Source organism: Gigantopelta aegis, chromosome 9 (assembly GCF_016097555.1).
Source record: "Gigantopelta aegis isolate Gae_Host chromosome 9, Gae_host_genome, whole genome shotgun sequence".
NCBI lineage: Eukaryota > Metazoa > Mollusca > Gastropoda > Neomphalida > Peltospiridae > Gigantopelta > Gigantopelta aegis.
In genome coordinates, this window is record NC_054707.1 from 41792162 (window position 1) to 41818990 (window position 26829).

Consider the following 26829-nt stretch of genomic DNA (forward strand, 5'->3'; position numbering starts at 1 on the left):
GACCAAGACATCTTGAGCAATTGAGACATTTTTCGGCTATAACATCCCCTCCACCCACCCCCCTCCATAGGTATGTCAGACTGTATATGTCATTTACATAAGCGAGCACAGTGAACCTAAACTGAATAAAATCGCCTCTTAGACAGGAAAGTGAACTGGATCATTTGCCCTAAATGCCGATTGCAGAGACGTTTGTTGGCCAATGTTGGCGCTGACAGGTTTGTTTAAAGCCGATAGCACTAGTTTGTGATTTACGTGCCTTTTTGTTTCTCATCAAATTAATCGTGAGCTACTACAAACATAAGAATGACCCAAACCATATTCAGTTGTCCAAAGTAGATAAAAAAAGGTAAGTACAATAGCGGTAATACAACATTAATAATGGAACAATATTATATTACGTACAACACACAATGGTACATGGCTTTAAGGTTGCAAGAGTTGTGTCCATACAAACGTAGTCCCATTAACAAAGGAAACAATGTTTGGTCTGAATGTATCTTTATTTCCGATCATATATCATCATTAGATACAGACAGTTTTTTTGCACAATTGGATATTTTAAAAAATAATTATATAATCAAATTATCTTTGACAAATAACTGCAAATATGTGCACGGTATTTCAATCAAAAGACATTTCCAAACTGGTGGTCGAATTCACCGTTGACCGTGTTGCAGTTTTAGGGTGTGTTTTTTATGACCTTTATTTTATTATTTTTTAAATTTTTTTGGCAATCAAAAATGTAAAAAAAAATGTTATTGAAGAATGAAGTAGACAATGATTTGCCTTTACAAAAATGTCCAGTTACTTGTTTAGCATAATTAAATAATCGATGTTGTCTCAAAATTCCCGCTATATAGTTTGATTCCTGAAGAAAAAAAAAGTCAATTACAGGGGGAAAAAACATTAGAAACATTTCTTAATTCTGATATCAGACTGGGTGTTTCAAAAGATTTGATAATTATCCAATGTGCATTTTTATACACTGCAAACATTTATTATATACTCAGCACAGCATACTGACAAAATATTCTGTCGATAGAACACAGTTGAACACACACAATGATTAGTTATGCTTGGAAAATATAAAACAATAAAACAAAATCAATCGAAAAAACCTAAACATTCATTTAGAGGAGATGGAAGCAATCTGTGCTTTCTATATTTTAATTTGGATGTAAGTCCTAGAAACTGAGAAAAAGTTCTCGAAATTAAACTTCTCTTTAGTCTTATTGCCATACCGAAGATAAACATGGATAAATTATAACTACTGAAAATGAAAATCCTGCATGATTTAAAATATTTGTAATAATAATATACAATAATATGATGGGAGATAATTACATTTGACTAAAAACTAGTCTCACACTACTATTTAGGAATTTGCGTGATAAAACCAGTTGCATACGGCAAAAACATATATAATTGTTACTAATAACTGTGTTTTAATCAGAGTCTTCCAGTCATGTTATTATACTATTTTAACAGTCATGGGCAGCATACATGTTCAAATCCGATGAGAGAGTGTGGTGTCATGAACAAATAAATGTGGGATTTAAAATTCCTAATGATGGAAATACACCTTTTTTTCTTTTTTCTTTAAATATAAATATTACTTAGCGAAAAAAGACACTGTTCAATAATTAAAATTTCTGACTAATGTATATAATGGATGGTTATAATTTACTTAAATGTTTGAATTGTAGATGAGTGTGTGTATTTTCACCATAATTTGAAATACTAGTAAGTGTTTTCGATCATCAAAACGTAGGAGTGGCACATCAGGAAGGCTAACTTTCAAACACCACCTTCTATGGGCCTGAGATAACCTTTTCTCTGGACATTGAATTGATTAAACATTAGGAATAATTACAGCTCATAGATATATCTGCATATCATGCTTACAAATCTTTGTAATTATGCATTAAGAAATTTAACCAGCACAAAATAGTATCAAACATCGTAGCCTATCAGATTCTAGTTTAAATTATACACAGAGTGTGAACTCTATTTATAAACAAATTTATCCTGCAAACTATTTCACTTTAGTGATCTATTTTAACACCACGTAAATCGTTCGTTATAATGTTTGCATTACTTTAATCATAAACAGTGGATCGTTGTTTTCTTATATATTGTTTATAGAAATGTTCAGCAGAGTTTATATAATGTCTGGTTAGTGAAGAACAAAATAACACTGAAAGAGTGACAGCGTGTGGTGTCACTGGTTATCACTGTTGAATCATCCCTGAGAGAACACATGCAGCAGCGACCCAGACACTGAGCAGCACCACGGTTCCTGAAATACAAAGAGAAACATTAATTCATGTGAGACAGAAAGTTGGAGTGAAAGGGCCATGTATTCCAAACCAACACCAACTTAATTATTTGAGAGCAAATTGTCAATTTGGTGACAGCTTTGTGAAGTGAACTGCACTTAATTATTTGAAGCCTATCTGAATCTGCTGAAACTACATGTTGCGAGTGTACATAAATATATCGGGTGGCCGCTCAAAGCGATAACCTTACCGAATATGGAACTGCATAATATGGTATAAGTCCTGTGACTGATATTTCACACCCATTACTACATGGACATTTTGCACCTTCGGTGAAGTGTTTAGGCCAATATAGTCCAGCAAAAATGTGACTGAACGTAGAACAAATTGCAACATATTTTATTTATATTGTTTCGATGACCCCAGTGAACATTATATCCAAAATCTACCCACATCTGACACCGGCAAAGGTGCTAATTAGCATACATCCAATATGGCCACCAACACAAACTTTGAAGCCGTATATCTCCTTAATGGTTGATTTTAGACACCATAAATCTATTATGAGTAGATAGAAATATGATACCAAATAATCAAAATATTATCTTGTTAAAAATATAGTGTGATGCAACTATGACGTTATGACGCAAATATGACATCATATGGCGTCATCAGGACATAAAATGGCTCATATTTAAGATAAAAACTAATAGTTTCCAGCAGATACGATACTATACTCATACATTTACCCACATATTTACTAATAATGCTTAATCCTTAATGGTGTAATATCACAAATGATAGATATGATCATAACATGTACTGTCAGGTTCAGACATATTGTCTCGGAGGAAAACAAATGTTCACAATAATGCCACCAATTTCACATATTTCCTGATGTGCTGAAACAATCAGAAAATGTATGTTATATTTCATCAACAAAGCAATTCAAAGTAAAGTTTGTCTTATTTAACGACGCCACTAGAGCACATTGATTTTTAATCTTATCATCGGCTATTGGACGTCAAACATATGGTCATTCTGACACTGTTTTTAGAGGAAACCCGCTGTCGCCACATAGGCTACTCTTTTTTACGACAGGCAGCAAGGGATCTTTTATTTGCGCTTCCCACAGACAGGATAGCACAAACCATGGCCTTTGTTGAACCAGTTATGGATCACTGGTCGGTGCAAGTGGTTTACACCTACCCATTGAGCCTTGCGGAGCACTCACTCAGGGTTTGGAGTCGGTATCTGGATTAAAAATCCCATGCCTCGACTGGGATCCGAACACAGTACCTACCAGCCTGTAGACCGATGGCCTGCCACGACGCCACCGAGGCCGGTACAAAGCAATTCAAATCATAATTAAACAACTGGTTCCAAGACATCGAAATTTCTAGCATTTACCAACACCATTTTGGCTACTGACATATTTTGAATCACCACACAAGAACCTTCAGATACGTGCCTCTGCGACTGACCTTGTTCAATCGCATCTCATACCTACAGCTTGTGAGGAGTTCATTGTTTTGTGTTCAAACGTTTATTATATTTTTGTAACATTCAACTCCAGTTTCTGGCTTCAGATCATCCTCTTATCCCACCCGATAGTATAGCTGATAATTTAACACCTGGCGGCTTCACAAAAACCTTGCACCTTAAGCATATTGCACTTTTCATATTACAAATAATATTGAGGTTGTATGGCAAGTACAAATTTCCTGTATATAAAATGTACATGAGAAATGTGCTCACCAAATTAACCCTAAACAAAATATTGTCCCAAACCAGAAACAAGTACTAGCTGTCTTCAATATAAAAATTAAAAACCTGTTCTTGGCTTTGCATGGCAACAATGTATGTCAGTGTCATCACCAATGACGTGTAATTTCAGTGGCATGTCAACTCCAGTCTTTACTAACAGAAAATTAGTGCCTTGATCTGTATTAACCTTTGCATACCATTTGCCACCACGAAGCACTGTCAGGTGCTTTGTTAATAGGTTGACAGCCACTTTGAAATTTGCACAGAACAGAACTCCGTGGATAAATCTACATACAGCTCTGATGGCATGTACCCTTCATGTACTGTGAAACAGTGATAATATCAGGTGTTTGCGAAAGATGAGCATATCCTCCCACAACTGTGAAACCCAACATACGAACACCCTTCAGTTGTATCATCTATTGTTATCATCTTAATGAAAAGTTTGTTTTATTTAACGACGCCGCTAGAGCACATTGATTTTTAATCTTATCATCGGCTATTGGACGTCAAACATATGGTCATTCTGACACTGTTTTTAGAGGAAACCCGCTGTCGCCACATAGGCTACTCTTTTTTACGACAGGCAGCAAGGGATCTTTTATTTGCGCTTCCCACAGGCAGGATAGCACAAACCATGGCCTTTGTTGAACCAGTTATGGATCACTGGTCGGTGCAAGTGGTTTACACCTACCCATTGAGCCTTGCGGAGCACTCACTCAGGGTTTGGAGTCGGTATCTCGATTAAAAATCCCATGCCTCGACTGGGATCCGAACCCAGTACCTACCAGCCTGTAGACCGATGGCCTGCCACGACGCCACCGAGGCCGGTCACAATCATCTTAATGATGAAAAATATGTACAATATCTTTACCAAAACAAAATAAAAAGGTTTGTACAAAATCAAAATAGTATAGCTATACCATCACACTTCAGTTTAACCAGTGATGAATTACCATGTATATCATAAATCGGTTGGAAATCATAAATGGGTCTGTGGACGTCATAACCTTGATTAAACAACTTTCCTGCAAAATGTATATTGCGTTCTTTGAAATTGGAAAACAATAAGCATGCCCAAAACCATACAACATAAGAATGAATATTGCTTAACACAAAGGGTAAAGTCACTATTGGAACGCTGAACACATCACTTTCGTCAAATATCTTAGTTTGAAAGCTATTGTCGGTTTGATTCTCTGTACTGTCCAAGTTATCCAAAGTGTTGATGAATGATTGATGGCTTAACTACACATTGACTATGGAGTGTCAAATAAAGGTAGGTACATTAACAATGACCATACCAACATAAACACTGGAAAGTTAAATTAAAACATAGTAAGTAGCCATGTAAATATATAAATATCACAGGTAAGTAAATTAACAATTTTTTTATACAATTCAGTATATCTTTTTAGTTTGCTTGAGATGATGGCACCCAAACCAAAATGTGGCTCTCCAAGGTTTCAGTAAATATACAGGGCCATCAACTAAAGGAGCAATACACCACAGACGTTGAAATGGGGATGCCATGTTAACACACACACACACACACACACACACACACACACACACACACACACACACAAACATTTTGAAGTAGAAAAACCCCTAAATATAGATGGATATAGTAACAACCATGCACCTACCACTGCTACACGCTTCTGTCACTATGGGAGTGATGGTTTCATTCAGATACGTTTTCGTCAAAGTTGATCCATCACAAGCCTTTTCTTCGGCTGACTTGATGGCTTCCAAGCAGGTTGTAGCTGTCTTGGCGGCCCTGTAAATTAACCATTATGTAAATTAACTTCAAAGGAACTGTCATGAGTTTACTGCCTTGCTAAGATGTCTTCGACTGTCAGAGCCTTTGTAGCAACTTAAATATATATTAAAAACATTTTCTTGTTGCAAATGCCAGTGCATATATTTGTTTTGTTTCTGGTCATCCTAATATGCATAGCAACTGAAACGTCATGTTAATTCCCAATACATACTGTTTTTTAGATGTACACAATTATTGAAAGGAAAAATCTAGCAGAGCGACTACAAATATACTAAGCTCCGCAAGGCTCAATGGGTAGGTGTAAACCACTTGCACCGACCAGTGATCCATAACTGGTTCAACAAAGGCCATGGTTTGTGCTATCCTGCCTGTGGGAAGCGCAAATAAAAGATCCCTTGCTGCCTGTCGTAAAAGAGAAGCCTATGTGGCGACAGCGGGATTCCTAAAAAACCCCAAAACAGTGTCAGAATGACCATATGTTTGACGTCCAATAGCCGATGATAAGATAAAAAATCAATGTGCTCTAGTGGCGTCGTGAAATAAAACAAACTTTACTTTGTTTTTACAAATATACTAAAGACAAGAATGGTCTTGAAAACACCGATATTCTAAACATCAAATGTATTTAAAATTTATCTTTTATCGCCAAACGAGCTCTAAAGGTGAAAAACATGTTAAAATGGCGGCAAACTTAGGAGTGTCTAAAATAGGATAATAAATTTACTTTTTTATAAGGAGAATTTTCAAATTGCTGGAATGACATTGTAAACTGATCAGCTAATAACAAGGAACGCTTCCAACCCCGAGAAGTCCGAATAACAGATAATTCATGTTACTGGATTTGTGAGATGGTAACATTGTACTTTGGAGAATATTTTATTTTTTTACGTTACAGATAGCTGTATACAAGTTTGGCTAAACGTACGTTGCACATAATAGTAATACGTTACTAATGAAAACCACAATAAAATACTAAATCACTATATCACAGAAGGCATTTCTTTTACAAGACAACAAATTAACAAAAATAGTTACAAATACATAAAGCCGGATATACTTTTGACTTTTTTCACATCAAAAAGTTATCTGAAAGAGGAATTTGAAATCCGATTGATAAACCTGTTACTTATATGACAATTAATTAAATGGTGTCATTCTTATTTCACCGAATGGTGACCTAGAGAGTAATAAAGTTTTGTTCTGTTGTGGTGTACTTATACCTAATTATTATATCAAGGTTGTTTGCATATATGTGTTAAAATTTAAATGATATAATTAGAAACACTGAGTGAAACATAGATGTTAAACACATTACTCTATGTATTAAAAATATCTCACCTTCAACTTAAAGTTCTTTTTTTGTCCGAGACGATTGGCAATAATGTATGTTAACTTACTCACCCATAATACACCTAGATAATATACATTTTAAACAAGTGTGTAACAATCATGATGATTACGAATCTGCCATTAGTTCAGGACACAGCCTAAGAGATGTTCTTACAGATTAGTCAGTGTATGAAGTCATACATCACTGTCCGGTGATTTGTCTATGGACGGATAACTTGTCTTGACCACGATATAAGGTTCCCACTCCATATGTAGGAAACTTTAAATGTCATGTTGTAAATTATTTCGACAACCAAACGTTCGCCAGGTACTATATCCAAAATATACTGCTCACAAAAAAGTAGAGGATATTGAAATATTTTTAACATTAACATGTTATGATACTTGGGATATTTAATTACACATTTTACGCAGTGTAGCCAAGTCATTATCAATCACGAACATGTGATGTGCTATCTCAATTCACCAACTGTGTTTATTTCCTTAGGACTCGAATGCCAAAGGAGGTAGTAATGCATTTACAAAGGTATCTCTGTTTGCACTTAAACCGTTTAAAGCATGCTGCACGTGCACATTGTTAACATAAAAGGTTGCGAAGATTGTGATTGCTCTTTCACTTTCACTTGCTGAATTGTAACAATGCGCTGACTGACATTGGAAGAACGTTTTAGACGCATAGGGATTATCCAGGCTGGACGACCAGACGTACACAGCTCATCAAATTAGTGTTTCACAGTCCGTTATTAGCAGACTATCGGAGCGACTGAGAACAGATAGAGTGCAAAAGAAAACACGAAGTGGACATCCAGTCGGCACCAACAGAAGCCAAGACAAACTTCTCTTTATTTCCAGAGCCCACCATAAATGTCAAACCAATGCAAATCAGCTACACCAGTAACTCCAACAGGCAACAGGGATCAAGACTGCACACAAACAGTTCCTAGCCGCCTGCATGTTCGTTTGTTATGAGCCTGTAGACCGTAGATTCCTTTACCTTTAACTGCAAGACATTGCCAAACTCGGCTGCAATGGTGTCGGAATTATCTGCTATGGACACACACTCATTGGTCAAATACCATGTTCACTGACGAATCAGGTTTAATCTGGACTTCAATGACAGTCGAGTAAGTGTTTGGCTCAGACTAGCTGAACGCTACCAAGAGGCTGCTATGGTACCTCGTGATCGGTATGGAAGTGGATTAATAATGGGGTTGGGTGGCGTCGCTCTGACATGCAGAACAGATATCTCCATTCGTCAAGGGACATTTACAGGTTTGTACTACACAGTTAACATAATTAATCGACATGTTTTACCATTTGCTCATCACCATGGCGCAGGATTTGTGTTCCAGGATGATAATGTCAGAACTCGCCGTGTGCATGTAGTCACAGTTCATCTACAGAGGCATCAAATCCAGAACTTGGCCAGCAATGTCCCCTGATCTTTCACCCATAGAACACATGTGGGATATCCTTAGTAGGCATTGCAACGTAAACGACAACCACAGACGCTGGTAGAATTAGACAGTGCACTGCCGGATTAGCGGCATCAGGTTCCACAAATGATGATAGGCCACCTTATAAGAACCATGCGACCAAAGGTGTATTGCATATATTGACGCTAGAGGAAGTCCAAGACGATACTGACATCTTGTGATTTTCATAGCTGAATGACATTACATTTCTTGTGGTACTTGAAACATGTTTTAAGGTCTGTTTAAACACCTGGATCCGCACCTGTAATGTACCTATCAACACTTAGTGAGTCGCGGATTTATGCGGTAGTCAGCCACTTCCTCTAATAACGTTTTGCGGGCGAGTTGACTAAAAAGTTTGGGCGAGTTATCCAACCGCTGAAGTGACGTAATGAAACGCTGGGCGTGTTGACTAGCATTCTCATTTTTGTTTTTATCAATGAAAGAAATTGGCTAACTTACAACAAAGGTAATACGGAAGTGAACATTTAGACGGCACATTAGCCTGTCTACTATGACGTCGGTTGAAAGGTTTGAATAATGTCACGGCCCTTCTGTTCAGAAATCCTAGATGCACGCCTACAGTGTAAGTTGTTTTTCTCATCAAATAAAAATAAATCATTAGATATGCTAAGTCAACATACGTGCATTTGTCTGCGGCTGCAGTCACATCTGCCATGGCGTAGGCTGTCTCGCATTTACACGTATCCGTCAGATCTATAGTAAACAAAAATGTACCGATTATATTTTGAATCAAAACCGTAATCTAAACACAATACCACGCATAGTGCAATGTTACATGCATATTTTAAAAATTAATAACATTATGGTAAGATATTTGTTTCAGTACAAAAATCATTGGTAAAAATGATTTATTTCAAATCTGAAAGATATCAAATAAAAAAGACGTACAACAATTACACTGGTAATTGCGTGTTTAATCACATAATATTCCAGATATACCTCCACAATATTATCTTAGTCTCGGTTTTCTAATAAATAATATAAACGGAATAGACTCAAAGTGTAAACTTAAAACCCCCCACCCCAAAACATAGCATTTGGTGAATCTCTTTTAAGGCCAAAGGAAATGCTCACCACATGAAGCAGTATTAGTGACAATAGTGTTAATAGCTGCAACCGTGTCCTTTCTGGCTACAGCAGCAGTACATCCAGCATCTGTTGCGGCAACCAGACACTTGATTGCATTTTTAGCTCCTCTGTAAGCAATTATATAACAATACAGTATGTTACATTTCATGAATTACATTTTCGTAAATATCATAGGTTGATAAGGTCCATTTTGTAATAACGACTCATTTTGTCATACACAAACAGCCCATTTTGTAATAATATCATGCGTCCATTGTGTAATAAAAGTGGGCCCATTTTATAATACAAATATTCATTCTGTAATAAATGATTACAATATTAAAATATGTCAAAGGTATTAAACATATATTAAGTTAAATAAGTGTAAACATGGAATTTGCTTTGAGCTCTGTGGAAGAGGGTCATATGCGAAAGGGCTAAGCTCTATTCGCTAAACCAAGTATACCTATTAAATTTGCTCCTCCAGTGCACCAATGCTGGTGTGTGTGTGTGTGTGTGTGTGTGTGTGTGTGTGTGTGTGTATATATATATATATATATATATATATATATATATATGTACTGTTATCAGTGGGACATACTTGCAACGTACCACAATTAAGTGGATGTAGCAAATTCAGTGGCACTTTTCTCTGGTTGGGGATTTTCCCCGTCCGATGTCGTGCACCTCAATATGTGCTGTCCTGTCTGTGGGAAAGTGCATATAAAACATCCCTTGATTCTAATAGGAAAATATAGTGGGTGTCTACGAGTAAAAATTACTAAATGTCTAACATTCAATAACCGATGATTAATAAATCAGTTTGTTCTAGTGGTGTCGTTAAACAAAATAAACTTTAACTTTTAATGACGAATGTAAATTTCCCATTGGCTTATTTAATATCGTATTTCTGCACAAGACAGTGAAAATGAGGTTATGGCAGAATATAGACGGTATGCATCCATAAATAGGAGGGATAGTCTTCATCACAGTACCAACCAACAAAAGCTCTATTTATATGTCGGTTGTATTGATCTGGACAGACATGGGGTTGTTGAAGGATAGTGGGATTATTTAATATTTTTGTGCGTCTGTCTAAAACAAATATAAGAGCCTATTGCGCATTAATTAATAATTGACGAATTTTAGAGCGGTCATTTAATCCAAATATAAAAAGACAAAAATAATACTTCAGCTTAATTTGATTTGATTCAAATTTACAATTAAACTTAATTATTAGCTATTTGCCGTTTAAATTTTTGCGATAAGCAAATTATTGAAACTACTCACAATCCAAGACCCAGAGGTTGGAAATAGCAAAGAAGAAATGATGTTGTTAAGACACCCGTCATCTAACCCGCATTTTTCAAAACCCCTTTAATGTTTAAGAACCCGGACACGACTAGTGGAAAACAAGTGTTCACCGAGCGTCCCTGGGTATTGATAGACGTAAGACTAGATAGCAGCTTGATTATAACCTAAAATATATTTATGAAATGAAATAAAACAAGCACAGAAACAAGATCCCTACCAGAGAGTATAATTATTTTGTCATCGGACATGCTGTCAAACAAAAATATTCGTACAGACCCAACCAATCCGCCAGCATTCACCCAAAGTCCGGATCAGCCTTCCTCAAGCACAAATTACTAGATTAAAATAATATGTAAAATAATAATAATAATAATAATAATAATAATAATAATAACAATATTAATAATATAAAATAAGTCCAAAAAATAATTTTAAAAACCGAGGAGGTTGGGTGAGGGGATCCACTCCTTGTGTAGGACACGTTTTAAAGAGCACGCTAATACAGGAGTGAAAAGCTTTTTCTACAGTTGTCATGAACTACAGGACGTCTCAATGTTCACAGATAAATTTTCCAACTAAGTTATTATACATATTCAAAACAAATATTGCACAAATTGTACAGAGGGAGACGTCTGAAATTTAGGTTCACTTTCCTTTTTCGAATACGAATATGTTTATTTGTATTGCCTATCAAAATTTCAAAGCATGTTCCACACATAATACTTTACGTTGCATACATACTATTACACATCAATGATAAACGTGAATGTGAAATTAAGTGGTACAAAATAAATTACAACTCTTGTCAAATTAAGTGTGTACCAGTATGTTGTACCAGTATTTTGTCTCTGAACCTCGTCTATATACTTGCCTTTGTTTACCTAATAGTCGATGTGTATTTTTGAACTGGAGTATTTAGAAAATGGTTGTTTTTTTATGAAATTAAATGCTTTTTATTTTTACTGATGAAATTTCATTGAGCATAAATAACAGCTAACTAAACTAATTACGTCATTGCTATACAAAACAGTAATGTATGAGAAAACAGTAACGATTGAGAAAACGGATTTCTGCAGAACAAATATGTGTTTTTGTGTGTCCAGTTCGTCCATGCTATCTGTGACTGCATGATATCAAGCACACAGCAACTATTTTGGATTTGAACGTGGTGTCCATCTTGGATTTAAAAATATTTAAAACATTTTTGAAAATTACTTTTTCTCTGAAACCAAACTTCGTATATATTAGGAGTTTGAGAGGTCAAGCATGGCAAATTGAAGTCCGGAGCCTATACGTCAAGCTTGCGGCTATATTTAGGGTTGCGACATATTTGGTTTTCTTTCATATTTAATAGGTTACTGGGGTCAATCATATTCCTTCTAAAGGTAACTTACATATGGGAGGATATTGGATTTATGGTAGCCACAGTTGTTTCATTTGAATAATTGTATCTTCAAAACTAACAAGGATATCAAAGCAAAACTTGATATACATGATTAGGTAGCAGATGCTATTCCAATGCGAGTGTAAAATGTCTATGCTTTAATGAAAATGAACAAATAGGATCTGTCAAAACAGAGGGTTGATTGAAACATATTTTAAAGTTTTTTAAAGAACAAATAGATTAGGCACATGTATACAACTTACTAGGCGTTATCCATAACATACATTTTGTGACAGTAATAATATGTTTTGCAATTTAAAATGAACAGAAATAAATATTATTGAAAAAGAGATAGAAAGAAAGAATAAAGACGCAACAAAGTTTTTTATGTGCTCGATAAAACACAAACAAGGCATCGCAATGATTACGTAATGTCTACACAAATAATACCAAGAAAATAAATAAATAGTAATAATTTAAAAAATCCATTCTTTAAACGTTGTGTTTCATTTATATACTTATCTACATGAACAAATATTGCTTTATTGTCTTCTTCCCTTAGAGCATTTTTTTTTACCATTGATAACTGTTTTCGAAATTTTATCCACAACTACACGAGGAATACGTGCTAAGACAAACTGGATATAAGTCTGCTTTTACATCACTATACATGCGTCTTAACTGGGTATGCAATACAGTTTCTCGTCTCTTACCAAATGAATAGTATGCTGCAACGCATGGGTCATCGGGTTTTATTGGGGGGTTTTTGGTTCCTGATTGACAGGTGTATATTTAGACGGTCCCCAGACACTGTGTCTAGACACACTAAAAAGACGTGCCTCTTTTATTAAGATCACAGGGTATTGTGTGGTAACCGCACGGATACCCCTCCAATCGTAATGGGCATTACCAGCCGCCTTACTGTAAGTAATTCTGTAAAACCCTTTATTAAGTAGACTTCCCCATCTAAAATCACAAAACTGATCAATTACGTCGTCCCAAAGAAAAGAAAGATATCACTTGGGTTTCGTGAGTGGTCGTTTTTGCTCGAACGTACCCTACCAATAGGCCTAATACTCTATGCATTTTTTCTTTGGATTTTGTAGAAAAGAAAGATACTATAACTCCATTTCGTTCTGTTGATGCAAACTGAAATATATTTAGTTAAATAGTTTATTATACTATCAATTCATTTATGTTGTTTTAAAAGTCAGGTTGATGAAAGCGAAGCGCCTTGTCGCAAATAAGAGCGTTTGTTTACCCTGTGCATAGAGGAGATGGACGGAGCTGACGTCACTTCGCCCCAAGCTATACCACCGGTCGTCACAAAAACGAAACAAAAAGGCTGTCCCCAGTTAGCAGGAATAATCATGTTTTTTAGTAACTCTAAAATTACGCGTTTTTCATTTGTTAAAGTGTCAGTAGGTGTTGGTGGTCCGGGTATGCATCTTTCCAACACGAGGCTCTTGTTTGAGTTGACCCTACCTTTAACAAGGTGCCCAGACTGTATATTGTAGCATTATTACTGTTTTAGGGACTTACGGCTTCTTAAATTTATTCATGATTTATTTTATTAGTTTGCATGTGTTTTTTAAAATAACTAATTCTGTGGGTGTTCATTGGTTCATTACACTTTAATGTACTTGGTTTAACATAGAAATATGGTTTCAAAAGTAGTTTGCGGTTATCTGTGAAAAAGTTACATATAAACAAATAATGATATTTGTCACCTACGTCGTTCATTTCACAAAGTGTGCAAAGTCTGTATTCTAAAGGGATATTATTCCATCGTCCGGTTTCAATTGGTAGGTGATGGTTCGCAGTTCTCTATTCAATAATGCTGCACCAGATATGTTCGGGTAAAATGTTAAAATATTTTTTCTAAGCTGAGATTATCTTTAATGATATTGTAAAGTGTTCCTTTGGAAGATATATCTTTATCACTGTTAACGTTTTGAATGTACTGGTCATGCAGTCTTAATTTTATTTGTTCTATTAATATTTTAGTGTATTGAAAGTGTCGGTACATCCATGTGTCTGACGTACCAAGATTATCAAGTATAGCTTTGATATTATTTATCCATTTATAACTGTGTTCGTTCAAGAACTGATCACGCAACATTAATTTGTGAAGTAACAAGAAATCTCTGTTTGTTTTCCCGTTACAATTCTAGCCCAGAAGCTACTTATTTTTTGTTGTATAATGAATTTGAGTAGCTTTCGTCCGAGCTCGTCATATAGCACGAACAACGGTGTGCTCTTTTTTAAATGTAGATATGCGTCTCATGAAGTTTACATGTATAGTTTCAATTATATCGGTATTTTCATATCTCCATATTTCACAACCATATAGAAGAATTGGGATAGGGTCGAGTACAGTTAATTTACATTCGATTGATAGGTTGTTACCTTTAGATTTAGATAAAATGAAAGACATATCTTTTGGTACTCGTTGTGTTAGCAGGTTTTTGGTTGTGCTGAATTTATTAAGTTTGCTTAGCGTTAGTCCCAAGTAGTTGTACTCCTTTATATTCTCAATTACCCTATTTCCAAGCGTAAACAGTTCCTTGTAATCCTTTGTATTACCGATAAATATCAATTCTTTAGTTTTGTCGATGTTCACTTTGAATTTCCAGGAATTGTAATATTCGAAAAAAACATTTAATGTATGTTATAGGTCAGGTGCTGAGGAAGCTAGTAAGGCAGTATCGTCCGCGTATAGAAGGCTTAATAGACATACACCCGTTTCAAGAAATATATCTACGTCGTCTATTACATTAGTAACACCCGCACAATTTGGGTTTTTAAGAACTCTCCAAATCGTTTAAATAGAGGAAGAATGAGATCGGTGACATATTTCCCCCTTCGTGTACTCCGATGTCACATGGGAAAAACTGAGAATGTACTGAATTTACACTAACACACCACTTTATACCCTGATACATGTTATGTATAATGACGAGTAGTTTGCCGTTTATTTTATTATCTAATAGTTTTTGCCAGAGATAAACCCTGAATATCATATCAAATGCTTTTTGGAAGTCGACAAATGCACAAAACAATTTTTACACTTATTCTTTAGTTAACTGTTAAATCATGGTTTGTCATTCGGTCGCATAGTAATGGTCTCATTAGGTATACAGTTGTTAATATGCTGTTTAATTATAGATTTAAAATGTTCGCAGCTATATCAACGTTTCCTGCGGGATTTATTATTTCTTGTCATGGTTCTTTCTGTATTAAATTATTGACTTTTCCAAAATCACCTTTGTCGTACTACCAAACTTTCTTTTCAAATGTTTTGTTATTGTATACAATATTATTTAATATAACGTACGTAGCTTTATGGTCGCTAATATTCTCTTTAAATTGAATTACCCCACTTTTTTGGTTTTACATGTTTGTTTGGGTTTTTTAAAATAAGAATAGGATAGATTAATGTGGCACTGTAGGCCGTCAATCGTTTCGGGGTGTTTATTACACCTGACATAGCTAAACTTACATGTTTCATGTCTTTCACTAAAATATCTACTATCACTCAGTGCCGACGTGGATTTACGCGGGGTCCATACCCTCCTGTGTTTGTATCCGGCAAGGAGTCTTGATTTGCTCAACATTGCCCTTCAAATACATTACATTAGTGCTGCTGTCTACTTATTGAAGAATTCTAGATGTGCGCCTCTAGTGTACGCTTGCTATCACCAAATTAAAACAAACCATCGAATATGTTAAGTCAACATACGTGCATTTGTCTGCAGCTACAGTCACATCTACCTTGGCGTAGTCTATCTGACATTTGCATGTATCCGTTAGGCCTATAGAAAAGCAAAAGTACGTTAACGAGCATTCATGTTGAATCAAAATGTATTCCAACTCAATCTACATATAACGAGAAATTTGATTGGCTAATCGAATCCATGGGCGATTCCCCATGGGCGATTCCCCATATTTACATATGCATACGCCATTTATGGCTGTTTTTAAAATAACGATTCCAGTGTGTGGCCAATTGAGCTATTTGTCGATCCAGCCAGTGCATCACGGCTGGTGTATGAAAGGCCGTAGCATGTGTTATCCTGTCTGTAAGATGGTGAATATAAAATGTCCCTTGCTACTAATGTAGCGGGTTTCCTTTCTAAGATGTAGAATTACCAAATGTTTTGACATCCAATAGCCGATGATTAATACAAATCATTGTGCTCTAGTGGTATCGTTAAACCAAACAAACTTTAACTTTTAAAATATTACCGTTTAATCTTTTCTGAGGCAAAATGCGTATTCCTCTAAATTGGATGAATGTTAGCTAAAACAAACTACACATAGAAAAAAAACACACGTTAAGGATTGGACTGAAAGCTAAATAAAATATATTTTATGTCTGTCTAAATTTAATCCATTACCAATTAATTATCGGGCGCTTCAACGCAATAAATATAGACTAAAACGCCCATAATAATAACCATGTTTTATTAAATTCACCGAAAACCCCCCAACCTTAGTTGTGGAATGGATTTCTAATGTATAAAACAAACTGTATTTTATATTTATTTACCTGTTCTACAGCTGGCAACGATGAGGCCGTCTTGTGTAGTCGCTACTGCAGATTTCTTTGTCGAGCCGTCACACGCGAAGCCAATTGCCGACATCAGACAATTCATTTCTTCTTTCAGTTTTCTGTGCAGTTAGAAGGAAATATTTTACCCGACAGATCAATGCAACAACGAAGTAGCAATAACTATCCCACGTAGTATGACATTATACATTTTATACTACATCTTGAAAGGGGCGATATTTAGCTCAGTCGTTGAGTGCTCGCTTGAGGTGCTTATGTCGCAGGATCGAACAACCTCGGTGTATCCATTCAGCTGATTGTTTTTCTCTCGTTCCAACCAGTGCACAACAACTGGTCAAAGGTATGTGCTGTTCTGTATGTTGGAACATGCATATAGAAGATCCTTTGCTGCATTAGAAAAAAATGTAGCGGGTTTCCTCTGATGACTACGTGTCTGAATTACCATATGTTTGATGATTTATAAATCAATGTGCTCTAGTGGTGCCATTAAACAAAACAAAACATATTGAATTGGCATGTAAAATATATAGGACTGCGTTTTGTGTTTGTTACTTTGTTTCATAAAATGTCATATAAAATATGTAGGACTGTGTTTTTAGATGTTTGCACGATGTTTTAACTGTCTGGTCACGTTATATTCAGCTGTGTTAAAATTAGCCCGAGTACTGAGCGTTTGAGAGCTAGACGGACATCCATACGATTATGATCGCTCTCTCTCTCAGCCAGAGATAACTATATAGCGAAAACACGGAATGGATGACTACCATACGGTAGACAAAGATTTCCGCTCTAATACAACAATAATCCTATGTGTGACGCCACATTTTCGAGTTCGCTGAAAACAAATATTTGACATATTAATCACTAATAAACACACTAAAGGTTTTGTTTTGTTTTGTGTTTTATTGTTCCTAGATTAGTTTTCATGAATCTACATTAACAATTCGTGATTGCTAAATTAAGTTGTATTTTATCCTTTTTAAAATAAAATAACAAATAATATTTTTAAAATTAATAACCCAAAATGATAGGATCTTTTCGGACCTAACCTGAACTATTGGATTAGGAAATCGTCAGCAGTGGATTGTACGTGCAAAACATGTAATATCTTATGTCCGACTTAGTTCCCGACTTAGTTTTTTTTTAGGATGTTCACAATGACGTTGACTATCACAGAGGTCTAACATATCGCATACTCTCCCTATGATTCCAGTGCCCTTTAACCGTATCATATTTGTATGTGAAGATCGAATTAGTTTGTACTTAACGTTACACCTAGCCCCTGCGCGTGCTGTAACCTCACCGTGGTGCAGGGGTGTAACATTCTCGTTGAGAATGGCCAATACAGCACAAATGGAAGTTTAGAGTAAAATTCGGTGTCCGTAAAATTCTGTGATATTTGTATTTGTATTTTTGGCACAGTTCTTTACACTGTTTTTGTTTAAACCTTGAATTTTTATATTGATGTTGATCATCACTTTATTTATTTGCATTACCATAGTTTGACACCCAATAGCCGATGTATTTTTCGTGCTGGGGTGTCGTTAAACATTCATTCATTCATTCATTCATTCGTTACACCTAGGTTTCTACTGATGACTACGTGTTAGAATTAGCAAATGTGTGACATCCAACAGCAGATGATTAATTAACCACTGTGTTTTAGTAGTGTCGTTAAACAAAACAAACTTTAAATGTCATGTTGTAAATTGTAAATTATTTCGACAACCAAACGTTCGCCAGGTACTATATCCAAAATATACTGCTCACAAAAAGTAGAGGATATTGAAATATTTTTAACATTAACATGTTATGATACTTAGGATATCTAACTACACGTTTGACGCAGTGTAGCCAAGTCATTATCAATCACGAATATGTGATGTGGTATCTCAATTCACCAACTGTGTTTATTTCCTTAGGAATCGAATGCCAAAGGAGGTAGTAATGTATTTACAAAGGTATCTCTGTTTGCACTTAAACCGTTTAAAGCATGCTGCACGTGCACATTGTTAACATAATTTAAAGGTTGCGAGGATTGTGATTGCTCTTTCACTTGCTGAATCGTAACAATGCGCTGACTGCGTTTTAGACGCATAGGGATTATCCAGGCTGGGGGGTGGGGGGGTGGGGGTGGAGGGAGGGGTCTATATATTTGATATGTATTGCTGTACAATATACAAGTATTATTTAGAAATGTCTAAAACAACACTCACAATTCCATATAACGCCAATCATTTCCAGGAGCAGGTCACCTCGACCACAAATTAACTCCCCTCCCCCCAGCGGTTGAACGAAAGTAATAGAAAAAGTCACCATTTAGTATAAGAAAACAAAAGGCAAAATAAAAATGACAGAAAAAATTTAGAACTTTTATATAACCAAATGTATGTGTTAGTTGAGTATATAATGTGCCTCCTTCTGCATGGACTGTGACTGGTCCAACTTACTGATTAGGGTCAATTAGGCTTGATTAAAAAGTATCTTCATATTGTGAAGGGCGGTGCCTCGGCCCATCTTTCTAGGACTGTGTTTTTTTAGATGCTTGCACGATGTTTTAATTGTCTGGTCACGTTATATTCAGCTGTGTTAAAATTAGCTTCGAGTACCGAGTCGTTTGAGAGCTAGATGGACATCCCGTACGGTTATGATCGCTCTCTCACCCATAGATAACTATATAGCGTAAACACGGAATGGATGACTACCACACGGTAGACAAAGATTCCCGCTCTAATACAACAATAATCCTATGTGTGACGCCAAATACCATTACAATGATCATTTTCGAGTTCGCTGAAAAGAAATATTTGACATATTAATCACTAATAAACACACTAAAGGTTTTGTTTTGTTTTGTGTTTTATTGTTCCCAGATATGCTCGACAGTGTAGGAGTTTCCGTAGGGGTGCATTAGTTAAATTAAGTTGTATTTTATCCTTTTTAAAATAAAATAACAAATAATCTTCGCTGTGTTCCGCCAGAATACATTACTATAACTAAAGTTCTTTCATATTAAACTGACAAGTAAATATTTTGTAAATACCCATTCAGTGAAAATCTACCTAAATTAGCATTTACTTGTTTGGGCTCTCGTTGACATACAAGGTGGTGTTCACTCTTGAAATTAAACTAAAGATATCAGTAAACAGGTGATTTGTGACCTTTATTGGCACAGATTATAACACATTTTGATACGTGTCAATTTCATTCACCCTTAAACAAACTTTTAATTTAAAACTGCAAGTTAACTGATTATTTTGAATTGCAGCATAAATTATTAATTATGACAAGCATATTTATTGAATATAAATTCAATGTAAGTACATGAGAAATTTACACAATCTTGCAACAATTTAAAGGTGCTATATTATAGTTATATGCGATCTGTGATAAAGATTCTCCAATAAAATGTATTTTCTATCCGGGTAGATAAAATTATTTCCTATAATCATTTAGAGGCATATTGTTAAAGGTGTCTTCTTTAAATGTTAAATCAAACTTTTATATATATATATATACAAAAAATGATTTGTAATAGCTGTCATTGTGCAACATTGAGATAGCACCTTTAATACCGGTATAATGGATCACTCATAATGGTTCTTGACAGTTTTGCTAAAAGGATACTTATAAAATTAATGATTACAAATATTTAGTTTTGGAGAGGGATAGGGGTAAACCTTAATCAGAAACAGTCCCTCACATATTTTAACAGCAATGAAATTGACACATGTTGACCAAAATTTGTTATAGTCTGTTCCAATAATGTGCACAAATCACTTGTTTACTGACATTTTTCTTTTAATTTCAAGAGTAAACACCACCTTGAACATCATTGAGTGCCTAAACAAGTAAATGCTAAATTAGGTAGACTATCATTAAATAGATATTTACAAAATGTTTACTTGTCAGTTTAATATGTAAGAAATAATCGACGAAAATCATTTTTATTCTATTTCCGACAGTACTATAGTAATAGGTTTGTAAGGCTTACGTTACATGTATATTTGATGATGCATAAGTTTAGCCTCGTGGGTTAAAGCGTTGTACATGTTCAGTCAGTAGTAGGTTCGAATGCTCGACTTGTTGGCATTAAAATTGCATTGTTTCACACGCGTCAATTCTTGGAAAATAATATGTGACGTCACAGGTATGGATTAATGTATTTTAATTTGGCAACTGCTACACTTAATGGCGCTGTCAGTCGATGGACACTACTGCCAGCAAAAGCATGAATGTAAGGTCAAATTATTTTGTCTTCTGCATTAATAAAACATAAAATTATGTAAGGCTTAGACTTTGCCATGGAATGTAGGATATTCAATATGTATGCATCAACGTCTACATTATGTTGTTGTTGACTTTTTTTTAGGATGTCCACAATGACGTTGACAGTTTACTATCACAGATGTCTAAGATATCGCATACTCTCATTTAACCGTATCATCTTTGTATGTGAAGATCGGATTAGTTTGTACTTAACGTTGCACCTAGGTTTCCTCTGATGACTACGTGTCACAATTATCAAATGTGTGACATCCAATAGCAGATGATTAATTAATAATGTGTTCTAGTAGTATCGTTAAACAAAACAAACTTTAAATGTAATGTTGTAACTTGTAAATCATTTCGACAACCAAACGTTCTGTAGGGTGTATACTACCAAATCAAATCCCATAGATGACAAAAGTAACATAATTATGTGGCTAAAATTCCTACCTGCAGCGTATCAATCGACATAAACGCCACGGATATAAATACTACCACCCCTCACACTTAAAGTGAATTCGAAAAAATTGGGGGTCAAGCTGCTCGTTTCTGAGATAACGGGTAGCGTCTATGACTACCCTAGTTCCGCACAAAATTTGAGTACTTTTTTTTTACAGGTAACCCATACATGTTTCAGGCACAAGGCTACTTGACACATTGGTACTAGATGAACTAAAATTGCATATTTGTTTTACCCAGATGAAACTATTATTTTTTACAACCAACACACTCACATTTATAACCAATCACAGGACTTGTGGTGTTCACTTCTCTATCAAAAGTTGGGTGCACTTCGAAACTTTGACCCAGCCGGAAGTTATTTGGTTTAGTACTACCTGTATCCAAACTATACTGCTCAAATAAAGTAGGAGATATTGAAATATTTTTAACATTAACATGTTATGATACTTATGATATTTAACTACAAGTGTTACGCAGTGTAGCCAAGTCATTATCAATCACGAACATGTGATGTGATATCTCAATTCACCAACTGTGTTTATTTCCTTCGGACTTGAATGCCAAAGGAGGTAGTAATGTATTTTCAAAATATCTCAGTTTGTACTTAAACCGTTTAAAGCATACTGCACATGCACGTTGTTAGCATAATTTAAAGGTTGCGAGGATTGTGATTGCTCTTTCACTTGCTGAATTGCAACGATGCGCTGACTGACATTGGAGGAACATCTTAAACTCATAGGGATGATCCAACATGGACGACCAGACGTACACAGCTCATCAAATTAGTGTTTCACAGTCTGTCATTAGCAGACTATGGGAGCGACAGAGAACAGGTAGAGTCCAAAAGAAAACACGAAGTGGACATCCAGTCGGCACCAACTGACGCCAAGACAAACTCCTCTTTATCGCCAGAGCCCTCCATAAACGTCAAACCAATGCAAATCAGCTACACCAGTAACTCCAACAGGCAACAGGGATCAAGTCTGCACACAAACAGTTCCTAACCGCCTGCATGTTCGTTTGTTATGAGCCTGTAGACCGTAGATTCCTTTACCTTTAACTGCAAGACATTGCCAAACTCGGCTGCAATGGTGTCGCAATCATCTGCTATGGACAAACGCGCGTTGGTCTAATGCCATGTTTAATGAATCAGGTTTAATCTGGACTTCAATAACAGTCGAGTAAGTGTTTGGCTCAGACTAGGTGAAAGCTACAAAGAGGCTTCTATGGTACCTCGTGGACGTGGATTAATAATGGGGTTGGGCGGCATCGCTCTGACAAGCAGAACAGATATCTCTATTTGTCAAGGGACATTCACAGGTCTGTACTACACAGTTAACATAATCAGTCGACATGTTCTACCATTTGTTCATCACCATGGCGCAGGATTTGTGTTCCAGGATGACGATGTCAGAACGTTTTGTGCGCATGTTGTCACAGATCATCTACGGAGGCATCACATCCAGACATTAGCCAGCAATGTCCCCTGACCTTTCACCCATAGAACACATGTGGGATATCCTTAGTAGGCATATCAACGTAAACAACCACCACAGACGCTGGTAGAAATTAGGCAGTGCACTGCCGGAATAGCGGCATCAGGTTCCACAAACGATGATAGGCCACCTTATAAGAAACATGCTACCAAAGGTGTAATGCATGTATTGACGCTAGAGGAAGTCCAAGATGATATTGACATCTTGTGTTTTTCATGACTCCGCCACTGAATGATATTACATTTTTTGTGGGATTTGAAACATGTTTTATCTTATAACCATTGAAATGCAGTAGACAAGTAAGTTATGTATATGTTAATGCTGAAGAAGAAGAAACAAATTATTTCAAGGTTAAAGAGTTTGGGTATAGTTTTAGGAATATCCTCTACGTTTTGTGAGCAGTATTTATACTTTTCTAAATCTGACACCACAGTACTTTTGTTTGATTCAGTTTTTCCGAAAACAAACGTTAGACAGCTTTGCATAGCGTGGTCGGATGTTTCATGTAACGTCTGTACTGATCATTAACACGTTTTATGTCATTGGCTAATGCAGGTTCGGATCCAAGGGATGGGGGATGTGGAGTTTTGTTTCGATGACGTCAAAACATAATATTAAAGGTATGTTTAAACACCTGGATCCGCACCTGTAATGTACCTATCAACACTTAGTGAGTCGCGGATTTATGCGGGATCCTGCCACTCCCTCTGGTAACGTTTTGGGGGCGAGTTTACTAAACAGTATGGGCGAGTTATCCAACCGCTGGGGTGAGGTAACGAAACCAACTCGCACTTCCAATTGGTTTACTCGCAACAATTCCACTTTACTATGTGTTATATATATTTTTGACCAAAGACATCCTATTATCCTGTTCAATTATTTAGACCCAAAGTTTTTTGCAAATGTTACGTTTATTTCCTATTCGATATTTGTTTTCTTTGCATTTACATGAAAACAAACACAAACCCCGACAGGTTTTATATACAAATCATCATATAAAATGCACGAAGTTGACTTAATTCCACTTTTTAAAAATCTCTGTGTCTTTTGAATGCACGTTATTTCTCCTATAAATAACTAAGGTCATTTGCATATCAAAACATTGGGATCTGAGGCTACGTGGCCATTATAGCTTGTTTCACTAAATCAAGGTTATTATTGTTTTACAGTGTGTAACAGCATTGTCTAATCTTTCCGTTAAACATAGATGTAAACAAACAGAACATGTAACCCTTTCTTGTAGGTGCATTATATTTAATAAATTTAGCTAATGTATTATGTATTTTTATTTTATTATATCAATTATATATTAGCATACCATACCTAACCTAACACAACTGAGGTGTAGCACAGTAATAAACACAAATCACCTCACACACCGCAGGAATGTGCTTTCCAAATTTATAAATAAATTTAATGCAGGGCCGGACCCAGAAGACCAGGGGGGGGGGGGATAAAATGTCAAAGGCCACCAACATCAAATAATAATAAAAATGTTATTTAATTTGCCTCTAAATTGGGAACTCATACGTATATATATATATATATATATATATATATATATATATATATATATATATATATATATATATATATATATATATATATATAGTATTTAGGGTGGTGCTAGGGGCTGGGGTTTGGGGGTGGGGTGTTACATTTGTAATGCGAAAAACCAAAGGGCTATTGTTCGGACTCGTATGGGTTCAACCACTTTTTCATCCCGCAGACACAGCCCTGAATGTCCAAAATACGATAGCATTGCTTGGTCAATAACATCATTATTTCGATCTATGACTGTACGTGCTATTGTAGCAATGTGTAAACCACGTAAAATACAAGTTAGGTAGGGTATATAAATTCATTGAAAATGTATTGGTCGACATTCTTGTTATTGTTATTTGAGGAAAAATATGGGTAAATCGAAAAACACTTCAGTTGATGTAAAATCGTGTATTAAGACTGTTTTCGATTATTTTGAAGATGAATATCAGCGCGGTAGACCTAGGTATGCTTCTTATCGAATTGTCGATCGAGTTGCCGCTGCACTTAAAGTTTCGGTTTCAACAGTAAAAAGAACTGTGAAAAATCTAAGCTCTACGAATCCAAGCACAGAAATCACTGTTAAAAAACGCGACCGAAAACTCATCGATTTATTTGATAAAGATGTTATTAGACGACGAGTATACAGATTTTATAGAGGGCGAATTACCTACATTACATAAGATTAACGTGGCTTTAAGGGAGGAATGTGGAATCAAAATATCCATATCAACTTTACGAAGAACACTCCATGACCTCGATTTTAAATACCAACATATGTCTACAACCGGAAAAATTATTTTTGAGGACGCCAATATATCAGACAGGAGACTGTCCTATCTCCATGAAATATCCAGTTTACGAGAACAGGGGTATTTAATAGTGTATCAAGATGAGACCTGGGTGAATGTCAACCACACAACATCCCACCACTGGACAGATATCCACCCGGGCACAAGTACCGCCAATCACCTGCCGAAATCAGACGCTGCTGATCGAGTTCATAAACTCTGTTCGGTGACTGGGAAGGGAAAAAGACTTATTATTTGTCATGCTGGCTGTGATAAATATGGATTGATAGATGGCTGTGAATTGATCTTTGAGGCTAAAAAAAACAGACGGAGACTATCATGGTGAGATGAATCGTGACAATTTCATCAAATGGTTTGAAGAACAACTTATGCCTTCTCTACCAGAACCTTTTGTTATCGTCATGGATAACGCAAGCTACCACAACAAATTAACTGATATTACACGATGTCCTGCACTAAACGCTAAAAAGGAAGAAATTCAGTCGTGGCTACGAAACAAAAATATACCTTTTGAGAGTAACATGACAAAGCCAGTTCTTTATGAACTTGTGAAAAGTAACAAATGTGCAAAGCAATTTGTTACTGATGATATTGCTGAACGTCATGGGCACTTGTGTCTAAGACTGCCGCCAGGACATTCTGAACTCAATCCGATAGAACTGATCTGGAGTCAAGTCAAAGGGCACATAGCTCGTCATAATGATGGTAAAATGACCACGGTGCGGAGAGAACTTGCACATGCATTGAACTCTGTCACACCTACACACTTGTCTGACGCAGTTAAACATGTAATAAAGATCGAAGAAGATTTTAGAAAACAAAATAGTTTTATAAGAAATAAAATACCCCCTGTGATAGTCCCCCTTAACGAAGATAGTGATGAAGAAATGAGTTCGTCGGCTGATTAAGTTATTTCTCCATACCCATCAGGAGTATTACTTTAATGTATGCATGAACTCTTTAACACCAAAAACAATCTATTTCCATATCATTCACTATCAAACAACCTAACAACCTATAAACTAATCGAATAGAAATGCATATAGACTACACATACATACGAGAGAAATGTTTATTTAACGACACACTCAACGCATTTGATATACGTTTATGTGGCGTCAGACAAAACGGTTAAGGAGCAGTATGACAGTGAGAAAGAAACTCGCTACCGCCACATGGGCCACTGTTTCCGATAAGCAATTTTGATAAGCAATAAGGGACGTTT

At 35.9% G+C, this 26829-nt stretch overlaps 1 protein-coding gene across 4 annotated transcripts in view; it reads right to left on the bottom strand.

The window, feature by feature from the left end:
* Positions 1 to 484: 484 nt before the first annotated feature.
* Positions 485 to 26829, bottom strand: part of LOC121381131 — a 217930-nt gene continuing 191585 nt past the window's right edge. For 2 of the 4 annotated variants that reach the window (XM_041510270.1, XM_041510272.1), the window contains 2 exons: positions 5699 to 5832; positions 485 to 2302 (listed from right to left, as the gene is read on the bottom strand). In XM_041510270.1, coding sequence (XP_041366204.1) covers positions 2235 to 2302; positions 5699 to 5832 — 202 coding nt within the window. In that variant the 3' untranslated portion in view covers positions 485 to 2234. Of the gene's footprint in view, positions 2303 to 5698; positions 5833 to 9304; positions 9378 to 9758; positions 9881 to 16192; positions 16266 to 17002; positions 17125 to 26829 lie in introns of all 4 variants that reach the window. The other 2 variants (XM_041510273.1, XM_041510271.1) reach the window with 2 other exon arrangements.